The sequence below is a fragment of the Vulpes lagopus genome, chromosome 9 (genome assembly GCF_018345385.1).
Source record: "Vulpes lagopus strain Blue_001 chromosome 9, ASM1834538v1, whole genome shotgun sequence".
In the NCBI taxonomy this organism is placed as follows: Eukaryota; Metazoa; Chordata; class Mammalia; order Carnivora; family Canidae; genus Vulpes; species Vulpes lagopus.
This window is the reverse complement of record NC_054832.1, coordinates 39479185-39497070: the sequence shown is the minus strand read 5'-3', so window position 1 is coordinate 39497070 and position 17886 is coordinate 39479185. Positions and strand designations below refer to the sequence as shown.

The following is a 17886-nucleotide window of genomic DNA, read 5'->3' as shown; positions in this document are numbered from 1 at the left end:
TGAAACCCATAGGTGGGAAGAAGTTACTACTATCAACAGATTTTTAAACAGTTAAAACAGTTTATTTTTCCCGGTTAAAAAGGTAATACAGGACAGCCCTGGTGGCCCAGAGGTTTAGTGCCGCCTTCGCCCTGAGGTGTGATCCTGGGGTTCCGGGATCGAGTCCCATGTTGGGCTCCCTGTGTGGAGCCTGCTCCTCCCTCTGCCTGTGTCTCTGCCTCTCTCTCTCTCTCTCTCTCTCTCTCTCTCTCTTTGTGTGTCTGTCATGAAAAATAAAATCTTTTTTTAAAAAAAAGTAATACATATGTGTAGATTTAAAAAGTGGCAAAAGAAGAAACTAAAGAACATCCAGAGAAGAGAACCTGCTCAGAGATGATTGCTGTTAACATTTCTGTTATTCCTTCTAAACATTTTTCTGTGTGTATATGTGTGTGTATGTGTGTGTGGGTATATATGTGTGTGTACACGTGTCCAGCTCTTAGAGTCTGAGGGGTTACCCAGGTTACCTTAGGCAGCCTTTTCACCACCTAGAACACACAGGGTCATTGTCCTTATTTCTCAAACCTTCTGTGATGTAAGCTGTCATACCCATAGTAGTTTAATGGGTGATCACGTGGATTAGCTTTCCATTGTTGAGTGATCTAACGGGAGACAGAACTACAGATTGAGCAGAGGCCAGGTGAGAGCACAGTTGTTGAGTCATGAAAAGGAGGTAGGAGGACTCTATTTCCTGTCCTGCCCAAGGAGCATGAAAGCCATGGGTTTTGCATCTCCGTGTCCACAGAGCAGTTGAGTCCTCCTCCCTGGTGAATGGGAGTCCACGTACAGTTTGCTCTCCATGTGCAGAAGTCCTTGCTAGAGTCTTACTCCACTGCAGGTGGACGTACTCTCCGCATAACCACCTCCGTTGACCCGTTGGGGGAAAGGAAGGCCAATCAGAGAGAGAGGTACTGTCACCAAGAAATGGTTTCTCCTCAAACAGCAAAAGTACAATCCAAGGTGCTAGGAGAAATGGAAAGATAAAGAGGGATGGAATGGAAAAAAACACAGTGCTGCGGAACATCCCTATCACGTCCAGAGTGATCAAGGAAGGCAAAGTGCAGGGAGAGATCCTGGGCTTAGTGCGCTTAGCTAGGATGGAGAGCCCCAGGGGTGGTTAGTGCGCTTCTCTAGGATGGAGAGCCCCGGGGGTGGTTAGTGTGCTTCTCTGGGACGGAGAGCCCCGGGGGTGGTTAGTGTGCTTCTCTGGGACGGAGAGCGCTGGAGTGATCCTCAGAGACTCAGGCCAGCCACTCCTCAGCCTTACCTTGCTGGAACTGGGTTGGAAAGAGCCCCAAACTCTCTAACAATACATTAAGGAAATTTTGCACTTTGGTTCAGGTTCAAGATGTTGAGTTGTTAACAGCGTAGAACCCTCTCTACCCCTGTGGATGGCAAGGACCTTGCGCCTGCCCAGGGGTATGGGGACCGACGCCTCCTGGGTCCCTTCTCTCCTTTTGAGAGAGTGTCTGTGCAGCTACACCAACCCCTGACTGACGCCCCTCCACCTTGAGTAAGGAACACCCGTGGAGCTGTCTGAAGTCCGCATTCTGCCGTAGTCTTGGGATCACACGGCTGGCTCTGTCCTCAGGTCATCCGTTCTTGCCACCAAGTTCTGAACCTTCGTAAAGGTCTGGTCTTTATAAGGTCTGATCATAAATGAAGATGCAGAACAAGAGTGGGTTTTTTTTTTTCTTTACTCCTTTATTTTTAACAGAAGAGTAAAATGAAATTTTTTTTGACTCTTTTATATTTAGAAAATAAAGGATTATTTCTATGGTCAGCAAGAACGGGGAACAGGAGATATTGAATGTGGAAGTGCTTAGAAGTCTGGGAGGGAACGGAACTGCTGCCTTCAGGTTATTGAAAGACTTGCATGAAAGGCTTCAACTCAACTGTAGAACTAGAGGACGGGGTTAGGGCCCACGGGCAGAGAGAGGGCGATGCCAGCCCGAGAGGAGGAAGGCTTGCCAACAGCTAACGAGACTGAGTGACAGAGTAAGTGGGCTCCAGCAGAGGTGATGACAGTTCACCCTGATGGTAACAAGCTGACTTGGAGGCTTCCAGCGGTTAAAACGTATGAGTTGAGGTCTTGAGCTGGGAGAAAGAAAAAGTGAACAATGCTTTATTATTTCTGGGAGGCTGTGGAGAGACTGATAGGCAGAACACGGGCTTCTTGGGGCGGTGTAGCAAACCATTCTGCATGATCCCGTAAGGGCAGACGCACATCCCCGTCCGTTAGTCCAGACCCACAGAGTGTACAGCCCCAAAGGAATTGTCACGTGAACTCTGGTCCTGATGGTGTGTCCTGTAGCTTCATCAGGTGTAACAAATGGAGTGCTCTGGGGAGACAGCAACGAGCAGGGAGCTCTGCGGGACATCTCTGTACCTTGTCCACAGTTGGCTGTGAACTCGAAACTGCTCTAAAAAGAAAATCAAGTCTTAGGAAAAATAACAGCAAAATAAACTTAGTGAAAGTTTATAGGTGTTATTTATAGGTATAGGTGTTATTTAGGTGTTATTTCTGAAGAAGCTGCAGTGGAACAGAACAAGTGGAACATTTTGTGGGGAACCTGTTACCAGGGTATAGTGATGGAGTCCTGCATATTCCTAGTAACGTATATGCTCGGATGAGAATTAATATTTGATCTCTCGTTCTGTCTAACTAGGGTCATCGGTTTCCTGGAGGCTATCGTGTGCATAAAATTCGGACAAGATCTCTTCTCTAAGACCCAAATACTCTATGTTGTGCTTTGGCTTCTCTGTGTGGTGAGTCATCACTTTTTTACCCAAAAGTGTTAGCAGAACTCCCCCCCCCCCCCCCCCGACGGCTCTTAAGAAAAACAGAACAACAAAACTGTTGTGCACCAAGTTCTCTTAGAAATTTGTAGACAGTACCTTGTACTTGTAATAACCCCAAACTGGCCAGTAGTCTGTGAAGGTCGAGGTTAAACAAGTGAGACCACCCAGCATCCAGACTGGGTCACTGTGGCGGGTTCTGGGCACATGTGCTCAGCAGGTGCGCCATATGTGCGCTTATTTCACTTCTGGGAATTCACGCCCCTGAAGGGATGAGGACAGTTACTGTGCCCTGTAGCGTATGGACCGCGGTGCGCACACAGTTTGTGTACGAAATGACGGACTGTGGTCTGTAGGTCAGGTGAGATGTTCTTGAAGGTAATCAGACCAGCTTCCGCCCCACAGGCTGACTTCACGGGCCCAGGCCCGATGAGATGAGCTTCCCCTCAGAAGGGAAGAGCCCTTGGGGGCCTCTAGCTCCACTGTCCTCGGACTTCCTCTCTTCCTTCAGTGAAGTAAGATCTTCCCTTCTGGTCCTCCACCTCGTTTCTTAAATTCCACCTATGAATGAGATTGTATGATAATTGTCTTTCTCTGAAAGGGGAAGGGAGGGGAAAAGAAAAGAAGATTAAATCAGAGAGGGAGACAAACCATAAGAGGTGATTAGCTCTAGGAAACAAACAGGGTTGCTGGGGAGGAGTGGGTGGGAGGTGGGGTACCTAGGTGACGGGCATCAAGGAGAGCATGTGATGGGCTGAGCACTGGGTGTTGTACGCAATTGATCAATCACTGGCCTCTACCTTGGGAACTAATAATACACTCTATGTCAATTGAATTTAAATCTTTAAAAAAATGAAGATCTTAACCTACTATTCTATGTCTTCCCTTTTTAATTCGTTTTATTATTTTGGAGAAAAGTCTTACTTTTTAAACTTAAGATTCCCCACTTTTACTTACTTGGTCCAGAAAATTGACTCAGGTTTGTTTTATAATCATAGAACATTTCTTTTCTTTCTTTCTTTTTTTTTTTTAAAGATTTATTTATTCGTGAGAGACACAGAGAGAGAGAGAGGCAGAGACCCAGGCAGAGGGAAAAGCAGGCTCCATGCTGGGAGCCCGATGCAGGACTCGATCCCCGGTCTCCAGGATCATGCCCTGGGCCAAAGGCGGAGCTAAACTGCTGAGCCACTGAGGCTGCCCTAAAATCATAAAACATTTCAAACTAATTGGAAGTAGGGTAGACGACCCCTCGTGTACCCACGCATTATCCAGTGTCCACAGCAACCACCTCACAGGCATCCAGTTCCCTTATATTCTCTACCTCCCATCCCCATGCTGAATTATTTTGAAACAGATCTACCTTTAAGAGTTCTGCATGCGTCTCTAAAAGAAGAATGCTTTTTTTTTTTAATACAACCACCGTCCAATTATCACATCCGCAAAGGAATGATTTTGAAATACTAGCAAATATCTAATTGATGTTCAGACTTCTAATATTTTTTAAAACCTAGTATTTTTTAACGCTTTATTTGAATCAATATCTACCTGTTGCGATTGGTTGGCATGCCTTTTAAGTCTCTTACTGTATAGTTTTCCCTGTGTTTGTAGCTCTCTGTCCTTCATGATTTATTTGTTGAAGGACCCAGCTTTTTTGTCCTGTAGATTTTCCCACAGTCTGGATTTTACTGGTTTTATAGAGTACCCTACTTTAATAGAAGTCTTTGTCCTTTATTTTTTTGTGCAAATTGGGAGGTGAATCTAGAGGCTTAATCAGATTCAGGTCTAATTCTTTTTTTTTTTTTTTCCTTTCTTGCCTTTTTTTTTTTTTTTGGCAAGACTAATCTTTGTATTTTTAAGGGTTTTTCTTATTGCCTTTCACAGCATGTATTTTTAGGGTTACTTGTTAGATATCTGAACTGTGCCAGAGCACCTTGAGCCTGTTCTGTCCTGTTTCACGGCGAACAATGAAAGGGAATAATGATCTCCTTTGTACCCGTTCTCCAGAACTAATGTTCAAGTGTATTTTTTCCATCCCAGGGGGACCAGAGGTAAGAATTGGTTAGGGGAGCGCGTCAGATGCTCCTGGAGACTTTAACCGTGTGCTTATCACGTGTCTCTGCACGTGCACCAGGTACGTGAACTGTAGCATGGCCGGCTGCAGAGGGCGGGCAGAGTGGGTGCTGCCCTCGCCTGGTGCCTGGGCCCTGGGGACCGCAGAGAGGCTGAGGTGGGAGGCAGCATCCCTTCTCCACATGCCTGCAGACGCCCCAGCCTGGAGTATCAGTGGCCAGAAGGGTCTTCCCGAGGCCGCGTCCAGGAAGCCCTCTGGTCGCTGGTCCTGCAGCAGCTCCTCCAGCCTCTCTTGAAGTTTCAGAGACCTTTCTCTGTTGTGCTTATTTGACGCTTACGCACGCTCCCCTACGTGGGTGACGTCTGGCCTGCCCTGGTGCCTTGTGTCGTCACCTCGTGGAGCACGTGAGCCACTTCTTGCCCAGCGCTGGCTTCTCCTCCACCTGCCGTGGTCCCTGTAGGTCTGTTGTCTGTTCACACAACGCCCGCTGAGTGTTCATTAAAGCGGCTCTGGACGCTGGATGCGCTCAGATAGGTGACGGTGATGGCGGGGCTCAGGGTGCTTACCAGGGGCCAGGCGCTAGGCTCAGCGCTCCTCATGAACGTCTGAGGATTACTTCGAGGGGGGACTTCCTCAGCCCTCTTCTGTAGGTGAGATGCAGGCACAGAAGGTTCACTGCGCGGCCCAAGGCCACACAGCAGCAGAGCGAGGGCCTGCACCCAGATGGCCTGGCACGGGAGCTCCTGTGGGCCTGCGCAGGTGCCCTCTGCCTGGGATCTCCAGGCGCAGGTGGGGTCGCCCCTGCACACTGGTCACATCCACGTGGTAGACATCATGAGGGGCGCACGCAGAGCTCTGGGGGCACTAGAGGGCACCCCACGCACTGGGAGCTGCCCAAGTCTGCCTGGACGTGACCTGTGGGTAGGATTTTTAAGGGCAGCGGTGGGTGCTCTGCCCCTCGGGGCCACTGTCTACACGGCTGCCAGACTGTCCTCCAGGACTCAGGTCTCTGTCTCCGTCCCTGCTCGGAACCATTTCCTATTGTTGGGCCTGGATGGGCCCAATAATGCCCCGCTTCTCGGTGCAGAAGAGTCCGAGCAGAAGGTGAAAGGAGGATGCGGAGGTAGCATCGCCTCTCTTCTGGGGATGCACACTTGGCGGCGTCAGCTCTAGAAGGAGGGCACCAAGGGCTCCTGAAGGCTGAGGCCCAGCACGCGACCTGCCTCCACACCCAGACACGGGCCTCGGTGCCCAAAGGACAGGAACCGTCCAGCTTCTTACGTTGGGCTCACCAGGGGTGAGGAGACAACGCCTCTCCAGGGACAGGAATGAGGGCTGCAGGGAAGTGGGGGCACCACACCAGCAAAGCTCCGTCCTGCGGGAGGAAGGATCCACAAGGAAGACGGGTCCTGCCACCAGGCCTACCCGTGACCTCTGGCTTGTGTGTGAGGACGCTCAGCGTCCGTAGCGCCCGCCGCGCCCACCCTCCAGGACTTCATTCTCTGCCTGCCCTGTGCTCATCTCAGTCACTCAGCCAGCGCTCCCTCCACACGTCCCTTGTCGTCACCTAGGGTGCTCTCCCTGCCGCATCCGAATGCCTTCCCCTGCTCTTTCCACTGAGTGACTCAACATCAAGACCAAACTGGATTCCGGCCCTGACCCACCAGGCAGGCTAGTTAAGTCCCCAGGGGGCTGCTCGCCCCTAGCATGCATTCCTGAGTTCCGGTAACCTCAGCGCAGCGAAACAGGTGATGTGTGCACACCTGTTTCCTCCGCGTTGTACCTCTTGCTCAAGAGGACGTTTGTTGTCCTTTTGTCCCCACCCCCCCCGAGTCGAACACAGCCCCTGATGTGTGGGACTCAGGCAGCAAATGCAGGAGAATAAAGGAGTCCGTAGGAGAGCCGGAGCCTGGGGGACCCCTGGGCGGTGGAGACAGGTGCTTCAGTGCCCAGCGTCTCAGGAGGACGGCAGCCCGCTGCCAAGGTGGGGGACAAGGAGCGGCTGTGTCAGAAGGACCCTTGTGTGTCTGCAGGTGGAGAACCGAGGACGGCCGCCCTGGGGACCTGGTTCACCAGCAGGGCTGCATAGGGTAGAGCAGTCTGGAGGGGAGAGGTGCTCTCTGGGGCTGCCGAGGCAGTGTGGGGTCGGCCCAGCAGGACACCACCCCGGTGATGGTGGGCAGGCAGGCGACTGCAGGGTTTCTAGTTTGTGCCCCTGGGTGGCTGTTGGTGGTTTCCCTCAAGGGAAGCCCATTGAGGGAAAGGAGCTGCTCCTGATTAGGGCGTCAGGGCTTGAGGGCCCTTAGAGCTCCCAGGGGAGGATGTGCTGTACCTCTGGGAGCTCCAGTCCGCCCAGTGACGCTGGAACGCTCGGCCAGCCGTGCAGCTGGGAGGGTTGAGGGCCGCTGCATCAGCGGTGGGGAAGGGCGGAGCGTGGACCTCTCGAAGCAGCTGCGTGCTCGAGGAGGTGGGGCCGGAGCGCAGGCCCGGAGCGCAGCAGGACGCCCTGGGGAGGGCCGTCGTGTGGTGCCGGAGGGCCTGGGCTGAAGGGAGGCCGCTGGCCGGGATGCTGAGGTGCCCCCCTGCCCGTGCTCATGACCTCGGGATCGACCTCAGGGAGGAGAGCATCATTCAGCAAGGCAGCGTGGCCCGGCCCCTCCCCGCTGGTGCAGTCGAGGGCCCTGACCACCCTGACCCGGTCGCCAGACGCCTCCCCACCCCAAGCGAGACTGGTGCCGAGGCACAGATGCCGTGGGCTGCTCGCGGTTGGCCCTCAGCTGCTGTCTGATGGGTTGTCGCTCACCTGGAGGCCCTCCGGTCATGCGCCCCGCTGCCCATGGCCCTGTGCAGCGCTGCCTCGGTCTCCCTGTGCGTCTCCTCCCTGTCCCTCAACGCTATCTGTACCCCTGCTAAGTCCAGGCCTTGACATTTTAGAGGGATACGCGCCTAGATTTTCCCAGTGTGATTGCCAACCTGTGGCCTACAAGCCTTTGTCCCCTGGGATGCCCTCGACCTGGGCCCTCAGTTCCCAGGGAAGTTCCCAGGGAAGGGGTGGCCCCACGCAGGCCTGTGTGTGGTGATGCTGTGACGAGCACCTGTCGCTGCCGCCTGCCAGCGCCTGCTGCAGGTTGCAGAGCCCACTGTGCCCCGGCCGCCCCCAGAGTGCCCCCGCCACCCCCACCCGCCGTCCGAGGGCCCCACACCGTGGAAGCAGCCCCTGGTGGCTGTGCATGATGGAAACCAGAGCGAGTCCCAGGACACGCGTGTGAAGGGCCAGAGGTGGTTTTCGTGTTACAATCATAACACATCCATTCACGGTGTGACTTCGACGGGGGGCCGGGGGGGGGGGGGGGGGCTGAGCTCGTCCCCAGTCCCTCACCAGCTTCCGTGCAGCTTTAGAATCAAGTGAACCGGTGGCTGCTGTATCTCGTGTTGTCTCCAACACGTGCCGCCCCTGCTTTACTGACATCGGAGACGGCCGCCAAGCACGGGCTCCTGCCCTGAGCACACGGAGGTGATGCCGAGCACCTGCAGGGCGTATCAGTGGATGGTGGTGATGGCCGAGAAGTGGGCCAGGGCGCGCTGTGCCAGCCCCTCTTCCCGCAGCCGTGGCTCCTCCCTGGAGTCAGGGCTGCTCCCAGGAGGCCCATCTTCCTCCAGGGGTGGGTGAGTGGATGGAAGGATGGAAGTACATGGACCTGGAGACAAGGCACCAGTACTTCTCCACGTCCACAGCCACCCTTACAACATTGGGAGAGCTGGGTCCAGGCCCCGTTGCCACGTGCTGGCCGGGTGCTGCCGGGGCCATGCCCTCCGCATGTTCGTTCCTGTCTGTGACGTGAGGACTGGGAGGATGCTTGAAGCCACCCTTTTGTGTGTAAAGTTAGGACTCTTGGAAAGAATTATAATCATTCAAGAAGAGGAGTTTCCACGACGACCTCACAGTTGCGCGGGCGGTGGTTCAAGGTGACAGCGTCTCACCGGACGTGCTGGTGCTTGGGCGTCAGCAAGTCCCTGGGGCAAGGAATCCTGGACACAGGATGGGCGTTGGGCTTGGCTTTGCTTTGGTGATTCGGTCACAGTTGGACGGTCAGGCCGGGCTGCGGGGCCTAGCGGGGACTCCCCCGTCCCCACTCCCGCTGCGTCCCTTAGGGCTGCGGCAAGGCCACCAGAAAGCTGCATGATGCTTGGGGCCCTGGCGCGCCTGGAGCATGGGATCCCTGTAGGTGCCCTTCCTTGCTTAGCGTGTCACCCAGGGCGTGGGGAGGACATGAGGTTACCCCGGCCGTGCGGACCACAGCCTTCCCGTGCTGCGCAGGGGCCCGCTGACAGCACTATCCTCTGTAGGCTCCCGTCCACTTACAGAAGGGAAACAGAGGCAGCCAGAAGTGGGCCAGGGTGGGGCTGACACTGGGCATCAGGCCCCTGTGACCCCAGGGACGAAGCCCCTTTCTCAGCCAGACTCCTCTTCCCACAGAAGCTGATGTCACGTCCCTGTGATGTCCCAGAGGTGGGGGCAGCGGGGCGGCCACGAGAGCCAGACTCGGAGCATCCAACGTCCGGGGAGTCCTCCCAGGGAGCATCGGCAGGGCCATGCCGGGAACACGTTCCCCTTACGCTCTGTCTAAAGTGCCCTTGCCTGCCGACTGTCGGCGTCCCACGTGGTGCCTCGGGTCTCCTGGTGATGCTCATGCAGAGCGCGGGGGTGGAGGGGCACCCGGCTCACACCCCCAGATCCATGTCTGCCCTCCGTACCGGTGCCTGGGACACAGGGCTACACTGCGCCGAGCCCTCGTGGGCGCCGTCCTGCTGGAGTCGGGGAAGGGGATTCAGTGCCTGTCGCTGATGGAGCATGGGGGCTTGTGTCTTCCAGGCCTTCACCACCTTCCTGTGTCTGTACGGCATGGTGTGGTACGCAGAGCACTATGGCCACCGGGAGAAGGTAGGGGCAGGGGCGGACGGGGCCGCTTCCTGCTGGCAGCTTTGGCAGGGCCCCTGGAGCGCCGTGGCCACCCCAGACTCGCCCCCCAGCTGCCCCCTCGGAGCCCCGAGCTCCACCCTCCTTTGGAAGGGGTGCGAAACCCAATTGTGTGTCTGTTTACAAGTGAAACTGCCTGGAGAGCCCTGGGCCAGGTTCATGAGGCTGGGCCTCGCTGCCCCCTGAGTCCACCTGGGCCCCTCGTGGAATGTGCAGGGGTGGATGGGAGCGGGCTGGCCACGCTGCCTTCATGGTTGCCGCACAGCATCATGGCTAGGTGATCACGGCCCTCATCCTGACTCACCCCACGCCCGAGGGGCTGGTGACCCCTTCTAGAACACGAGTCCTGTCCCCGGGAGACCCCGTGGGCTTGTAGCAAGGAGGCTGGGTCCCATGTGGGGGACGTGGGCGATGTAGCCTCACCTGCTGGGCGGCCACCCAGTGCCTGGCACCTGTCCTGACCTGTGCCTCTGTCTCCCTTAGACGTACTCAGAATGCGACGATGGCACCTACGGTCCGGAAATCTGGTCTCATGCGAAAGGTTCAAAAGGTATGTCCTTCTCAGCCTGTGTTGAGCCCCCTGCTGGGCCCTGCTCGTCTCAAGGCCCAGTGCGGAGATCGGGATCTGGGTTCATCCCCTGGTGTTGGCAAGCGTTCGCCCGAGGCCCCAGACTGCCCGTCATGCGTCCTCACTACGCGCCCCCGGGGCCTGCACAGTCGTGGCCGGACCCCGTGGGGACCTGGCTTCCTGAGGAGAGGCGCCCCATGGGTCTGCGCCTTGTGACGGGAGGACGTTGGGGGGCCTGGAGCCCGCAGCATCCTGAGGGCCGTCCTGACTGCCAAGGCCCAGGAGCGACGTGCTGGGAGGAGAGCTGCTGGCCGTAGCCGGGGTCTCCACTGGCCTCTGCAGGGCCTTGGGGAGCTGGGGCCCGGCGGCATCGGTGGGCAGGCTCGGGCCCGATGCCAGGGAGGTGCCCCTGTGCAGTCGCCCCCCGCGGGCTCTCAGGGCCACCCGGGGGCTAGACTGAGGGGACAGTGGCAGCACAGGAGGCCGTGAGGCCACGGAGGGGCGGGCCTGTGGGGTGGCTGTCCAGGCTAACCTGGGCCGCACGATTCACACTTCTTCCTGCGGGGGGCGCCCTGCAAGACCTGGGTCAGGAGCGGGTGGACACCTGTTTGCGAGCCGGTGCAGGTGGGCGGGGGTCCCACGCAGGGCGGTCCTGGCTCCTGGCCCACCGAGCCCTGCTCCCCAAGAGGCGGCAACAAGCAGGCAGTGCCGCACATGCGTCCCCGTGACAGGGAGGCGTAGCAGTTACAGAAATAGCCCTGCAGCTGGTGCCCTGCCCCGGAGGCCAGAGCTCGCGCTTCTCTGGGGTTCCCGTAGCGGCAGCCCTGGGGTCGGTCCAGGCCTGAGCCCCCAGACTTGAGCCCCGGCGCAGAGAACCCTGTCCGCAGACCCACTCGCGTCCCCGGCCCCCCGCGCACTCCCCCACCCCCTGTCCTGGGAGGCCTGTCCTGCGAGCTCTCGGCCCACCACAGTGTGACTGGCGATGCCCCGGGGACTGAGCATCCTGGGGATTGGCATCCCCCGTGGGAGGCTCCGGGGCTACCCTGAGCAGTAAGAGGCCCACTTTTCAAAGTGTGCTCTGGACCCCGATAGAGGGCAGGAGATCTTTAGTCCTGTGAAGTCCGGAACCTTCCAGTGTAGGGAGGTAGAGACCCTGGGGCTTGTGGGTCAAGGCGGTACCTCGGGTGATGCCTCCTTGGTTGGGAGAGGCCCCTAGACGCCCGGCGGCTTCATCATTCTGCCTTGTGCTAGGATTTGATCTGTGTTCCCCCCACCCCCCACCCCCGCCCCAGCACGGGGAGCATAAGGCCTCCCACCCCCACCCGGTGAGGGCCTAGGGCACACAAGTTCTTCAGGACACCCCCTCCCCTCACCTTTCCCGGGGTGCCTGCGTGCTTGCCTGCGAGGTTTGCAGCTGGCCCTGGTGCCTCCACCAGCCGCCACAAGCCACTAGATGGAGTGCAAGGATCAGCGGCGGGCGGCCTGGGTGGAGAGCGGCCATCTGAGGCCCAGCCCACAGGCCCCGCAGCCCTGAAGGCGTGTTCTCCTTCCTTCCTCCGCCAGGTTCTGAAGACAGCCCACCCAAGCACCCAGGCAACCACGAGAGCCACTCTTCCAGAAGAAGGAATCGGCATTCCAAGTCGAAAGTCACCAACGGACTTGGAAAGAAATGAAGGAGCCTGGTTCACGCGGACGTCCTGGAGAGTGCCTAGAACTGGGAGGGTGGACAGATGGTGTGGCCCTCCCTGTGCTGAGGGCAAACAGGTGGTGCCATCCGGATGAGCACAGGGGCCTGGGGTCATCACTGGACAGCGTGAGTCTTGTTTCCCGCAGACCCGGTCACGCCCGGCAGGTCCTCGCCTGGGATCCTTTGCCAATGCGGGGTCTCGTCCAGCTTTGGCACTTGGCATGCGGTCCCTGGTAGGGGCACAGAGCTCCAAAGGAAGGGACGGCCCTGGCGCCCGGCCGTCCAGGCTGCAGCGTGCGTGGGTGTCCTGTGGTTGCGGGTCGTCGACACACCTTCCTTCCAATGTTCAAGCTGGTGACGGGTTTTTGTTGTTAGGGACCTGCCTCTCCCATCCCACGGATTGGTTTCGGGTCAGGCTGCTGTTCTGTCTCGTGTTATCGTCATGCTTCTTTGGTTTTAAGTGAGAGGCCACTGCTGAAGCTGCACTGGGGAGGGCGCGCCCCTCGCCTGCAGATGAGATGGGGAGAGTGTGTTCCCTCTAGCACATGCCCCCCTCCTTAGGACGCGGTGGGTGGAAACCTATGTGAGGACAAGTCAGCCACCCACCCAGGACCCCAGGCTTCAGATCAGAACCTTTCATGTCCGTTCCAAATGTCGTTTGTCCCGACATGTCCACAGTGCGCAGAAGTGAACCTGCTGCAGAGGCAGCGCCCGCCATGGCTCCTCTCCCAGCCAGGTGCCTTTGACATTCTGTTTTCCTTCCTGGTGTGTGGCTGACATTGTCCTTTAGTCCTATGTCAGGTGCTGGTGAGTATTACCTTTCACGTGTGCCATGCTCTAGAACCTTTGCCCTGGTAGTTCACCACCTCGGATGGATTCCTGTTTTAAATAAAATAACTCACGTTAAAGTCCATCAAAGATGAGTCTCTGTGGAATGCTCATTTCTTTGCATCTTACTGGTACTTTGCACCACCTGTCAGCAGTCACTGTCCTGTTCAGGTGACCTCAGGGTAATCCGCATGCCTACGTGCTTTATGAGGGGAGAAGGAGGGAGGCAGGTATTTCAGGGGGCTCATGGACGTGTGTCCTATTTCCTCAGCTCCCCAAGTGACCAGTAGGAGGCGAACAAGATCGTCATTGTGTTTTCACGTGGCTGCGTGAACCCAGTGGGATTTTCCCCTCCTACAAACGGCCAATACTCAGCTGATTAGCAGACTAGCAGACGGACAGAAACTGGCCGAAAGAAATCCTCTTGTTCCTTCACAGAGCAGAGTTTTCCATGTCTTTCCCCCCAAAATGACACCTTTCACCATAGGACTGTCATGTTTTTCTTTTCCTGCATAGAAATTCGGGGTAAAGGTGTTAAATGAATCCTGCGGAGCTGGGGTCACACGCTGCACCCCTGGGCCTGCTCTGACCGCTGGGTTCAGAGCCTCGTGCAGACTTGCTCCAGCGGCCGGGTGCATTGCTGCCGGAGGAGCAGAGAGGCAGTTTGTAGGCCCGGACACAGCGAGAACCTCTGCAAGCTGGTGCACTTGTTTCATCCCCCGCTGCATTCTGCTTTTCTGTGCACTGAGTCCTGAGTTTGTCACGGGATCATGTCCATGGTCTACCTCGACGCTCCTTCCTGGGCCTGGCCTACACTGTCGAGCGTTTCCAAGCTCTTGACCATGCCTCTGACTCCGCTTGTTCCTTGCTGCAAGGCTGGCATAGATGGAGGCCCCGTTGCACACAAGGCGGCCGACTTTCCTGGGGGCCATTCGAAAAGCACCGTGCACAGGAGACCGTTTTTCCTCCATGCCTTTGTGTGACATCCCAGCAAAGTCCCCAGACATTGTGCCTGCTCTTTGAGTCGGAACTTTCTTTTTTCCCCTCCCAGTAAAAGCTCTCGACACAGTAGTCAGAAAACCAGCACTTTCGGTGACTGGCTGAGCCTCGGCCGCCATTCTTCCTGGAAGCCATACTCCTGGGTTTGCCCTACTTTTTTCACCCGTTTCTATGGAAATGGACCTCGCATTGATGGAAATAGACCAGAGGCCTCATTTCATACCAGAAATGATTTGATTGCCGATCATCTCACATTTGCCATTTGCAGACTGCCCTGCTAGCAGACACCACTGTATGGGACATAACGCGTGAGGAATGTTTCATGGGTCTTTCTCCGTAAGTAGCGTGGTACCGAGTGTTGGGCACTTTTCCCTTCTTGTCATTCTTGGTCTTGCCATGGCCTTCCCTGGCTTGCCTTACGTCTGCTTTCACCACTTGCGGAAGCCGTGGCCAAACCGCTCCCGCCGTGATGCTAGGACATTTCATTGACCTGTGAAGCATGTTGATAAAAGACATCCCATAAATGCCAACCTTATTTTCACTAGCACCTCTTCTTTGAGCTTCTGAGTAAAGTTCTCACCCAGGAAAAATAAAATTCTTCACCAAACTTGGCAGGCTCGGCCCTGTTGGTCGGCCCCTCCGAAGCTGCATCCCAAAGTGACAGGTATTTTTGTCAGGGGTCTCCCTCTGGAAGTGGACACTGGATTGTTTGACGTGTTTCTAAGAGCGCACTTGGTCAGGGCTATACGGGGTGGGAGAGGCTAAATGCCCAGTAGAATGGAAGCACCCATTCACTGTGGAAAACCAGACCTTGCGCACAGGGGGCTTGATTCACGTGCTCCGCACGTCCTGCGGATTCACTGGGCCTGCCGCGATGCTCGCCAGGTGGGCTTCATCTACGGCGTCCTAATTGTCGGGGGCACCAGGGCTCCTAGGCAGGCCATCGCAATCCTCAATATACGTCCCACATACAGGATCGAAATCAAGATGCGAGACTTCTGTCCGTCGCTGAGCGTTTCGCCGTAAATGCATGTCTTCCCGTTGTACATGCATGTGCGCTGGCAAGGCTCGTCCTTGAGATTTGGTTTTTCGCAAGGGTCGGCTTGAGTAATGGCTCAGACCGGTGGGCTGCACGGTCGCATTTGCTAGCCCATAACGATTCACTTTTTACGATATTTCTCTAGGTTGCATTTCATTCTACACCTGATGCTAGGACTATCATCACAGGTGAAGGTCACCAAAAATGTCAAGTGGAACTTTGGTATCATTTTTGATGCAATAAATACAGTTTGTTTTTTTTTTTCACTTTCCTATCTTCTGTGAATTCAGAGGAATTATTTATTAAGGTCTACCTATGAAGGAGGAAAATGGTTGCAGGTGATTTATTTATTTATTTATATTTTTGGTTTGTCAGAATGCTGACTCGTAGCAATCTCCCTTGTCTCCTGTGTTTACGGAAGGCTGCCTTTAGTCCATTTCAGAAATCCATCGGTGACTTTATCCTGACATCCCTTCCTTGCAGCTCTGTCGGGTAGATTTGGAAACCACTTGCTGTGTAAGAAAATATTGGTGGTTACAGTCTCACCCCGTGAAGGGTCTGTAACAGGTCCAGGCAGCTCCAAGGCCTCCCACAGCTAAGCTTGGTTTCTGTGATGTGTCCTGGGACTCTGGCTGAGAACTGGCGTGTGCATAGAGCCCGCCTGGCTGGCTGGAGGGACGGGGAAGGCAGGCTTCCTGCCGCCGGGCTGGCAAAACAGACTCCCAAGTCCCCTTATCCTCGTCCCGCTGAAGCAAGGTGAAGAGTATCGGCAGACCCGTCCCCTTGTCATAAACGCAGCGAGGACAGCAACTTCGTGGGAGAGAACCGCGCGTGCCCACGAGTTTAGCCTGCAGGGCTGGTGCAGCCCACCACCGGCCTCCACAGCCATCCTGGGCGCACGCTCCAGCCGCTGTCCCCAGGAGGTTGATTATTTTTTCTTTGTTACTGAAAGGCTCTGAAGACACATGCAGAGCGCCTGCGAGTGGTGGGCACCGATGGCGCCCCACAGTGTCTGGTGTCTGCCCGGCGTCCCGCCCCCGGCCCCTGCGGTCTCCCCAGCGCCCAGATGCCGGCGCTCCTGCTCCTACGCAGGCCGTGTCCCGTTCTGGACACTCAGGAACCTGGACACTCAGGAACAGCGACTTTGCAGTTTTACAAACCACAGGAAGTAAGGTCTGTTTGCCTTTGAAAGACAAGTAGAAGCATCTGAGACTAAAAGGTTGCATTTCCACGTCTGGAGAACACAGGGAAGAGCCTTAATCACGGGGTCAGACCTCAGGCAGGGTTTCTGGCCATCTAGGGGAGCGTCGGGCTGCAAACCCTGACTGCCCCCGCGCCGCACAGGGGCCGCTTCGGCTGCTGCCATCCACGTGACTGCAGGCGTCCTGGAGTGAGCACGTGTCTCAGGGTCGTAGCCCCGGGAAGGAGGATCCCCAGCTCCCTGTCTAGAGTCCTCTCCCTTTCGGAGTGGACGGAACCCGGGCCAGGAGCGGAGCACGGACTCCATGTGCCACCGCCAACATCCATAGACCAGCTCCCAGAGCACTGAGAACCCTGGGAGACCTCCGGGTGGCCCTGGGGACCCTGTGTCCCCACTGCGCCTAACAGCACTCTGCACATGGGGGCCTAGCACCCGGGTGGCATTTTCCATTCCAGGGGAGGGGGCATCCCTGCCGCCGCCACCACCTGCCCCACAGGTCCAGCACTGTGTGTGTGTCATGCGTGTGCTCCGGGTCCCGCAAGTTTGGTGGCTTTACCCGCACTCCCTGGGGTCAAGCTGGGGGAGGGTGGGTCGGCTCACCCCAGGGCCTCAGGCTCTGTCTTCGCCTCCAGGCTCCCTGACGCGCAGCTCCAGCGCCCGTGGCCAGACCAGAGCCCCCGCCTTGCTTCCCGCCCGCGGTGGTGGCCGAGGCTGGGACAGCGAGAAGCCTGCCCACGGCACCCTGCGGGTGGCAGCCTGACCCCGTCAGGTGCCCGCTGCCAGCGAGGCCCGAAGCCCAAGGCCTGGCTGCGCAGCTAGCTCCTGTGCCCCGGACGGACTGCGTGCCCGAGGAGGGGCCGGCGGCCTCATCAGCCTGTCGTTCTGCGGCCCCGGGTGAGTCCAGGGTCGGTCCGTGAAGCGGGCCCACGTCCGATTGGGTTCTTTTCCTGATGCTTTGATGCCTCCTGCAAACGGCCGGAAGGCTGTGCCTCAGCCGGCGGCAGCTTCCCTCTGCCCTCAGGAATCTGATTTATGGTCTGGGGAGGCCAGAAACCTCTGCTCTTCACTTCTGAAAAACAGCGAAGTATGGGAAAGAATTAAATTATAAATACCGAATTCCTACGGTCAGCAATAACGGAGTGGCCTGGGTTTTGTTTTGGTTTGTTTTTATGGCTTTTTAAAAAATATGGTATACATATGGCTTTAATTTCTGAGGGCCCGGGCCCCCCTGCCGCCGCCACCGTATTGCCAGGGGAGCAGATAGCAGTGAAACTCCCGCTGAGATGTGAACGAGAGACCACTGGCCGGCCGTTGCTCAGAGGGACGGGATCGTAGGTGACAGCCACACGGCCATGGCCGCCCTGCTGACCAGGCCTCCCCACCCACTGAGCCCTGGTGTCTCAGCGAGCCCCAGCCTTCACCCCAGGAGGGGTTCCCTGCCCGCTCCTCGGCTGGCCAGGCTGAGCGCCGCCACGGGGATGGCCTCTGCGCTGCGGCCATAAGCAGGCACAGCGCCCAGCGGCGCCATGGGTGTGAGTGTTCCTTCCGGTGGTGGGTCGGCCCCTGCTCAGGTTCCCTGGCCGGGTGGACACGGCCCTGCTCCATGCTGGCGACAGGGAACCAGGCCGTGTGACCTCGGGACGCGGCTTGTGATATTGGGGACGGCCGTGAAGCTGG

General features: G+C 56.9%; 1 protein-coding gene across 3 annotated transcripts in view; it reads left to right on the top strand.

The window, feature by feature from the left end:
- Positions 1–13060, top strand: part of PTDSS1 (phosphatidylserine synthase 1) — a 53644-nt gene extending 40584 nt beyond the window's left edge. For 2 of the 3 annotated variants that reach the window (XM_041769091.1, XM_041769093.1), the window contains 4 exons: positions 2709–2808; positions 9783–9851; positions 10371–10437; positions 12019–13060. In XM_041769091.1, the coding sequence (XP_041625025.1) occupies positions 2709–2808; positions 9783–9851; positions 10371–10437; positions 12019–12128 (346 nt within the window). In that variant the 3' untranslated portion in view covers positions 12129–13060. Of the gene's footprint in view, positions 1–2708; positions 2809–3243; positions 3507–9782; positions 9852–10370; positions 10438–12018 lie in introns of those variants that run through there. The other variant, XM_041769092.1, reaches the window with a different exon arrangement.
- Positions 13061–17886: the final 4826 nt, after the last annotated feature.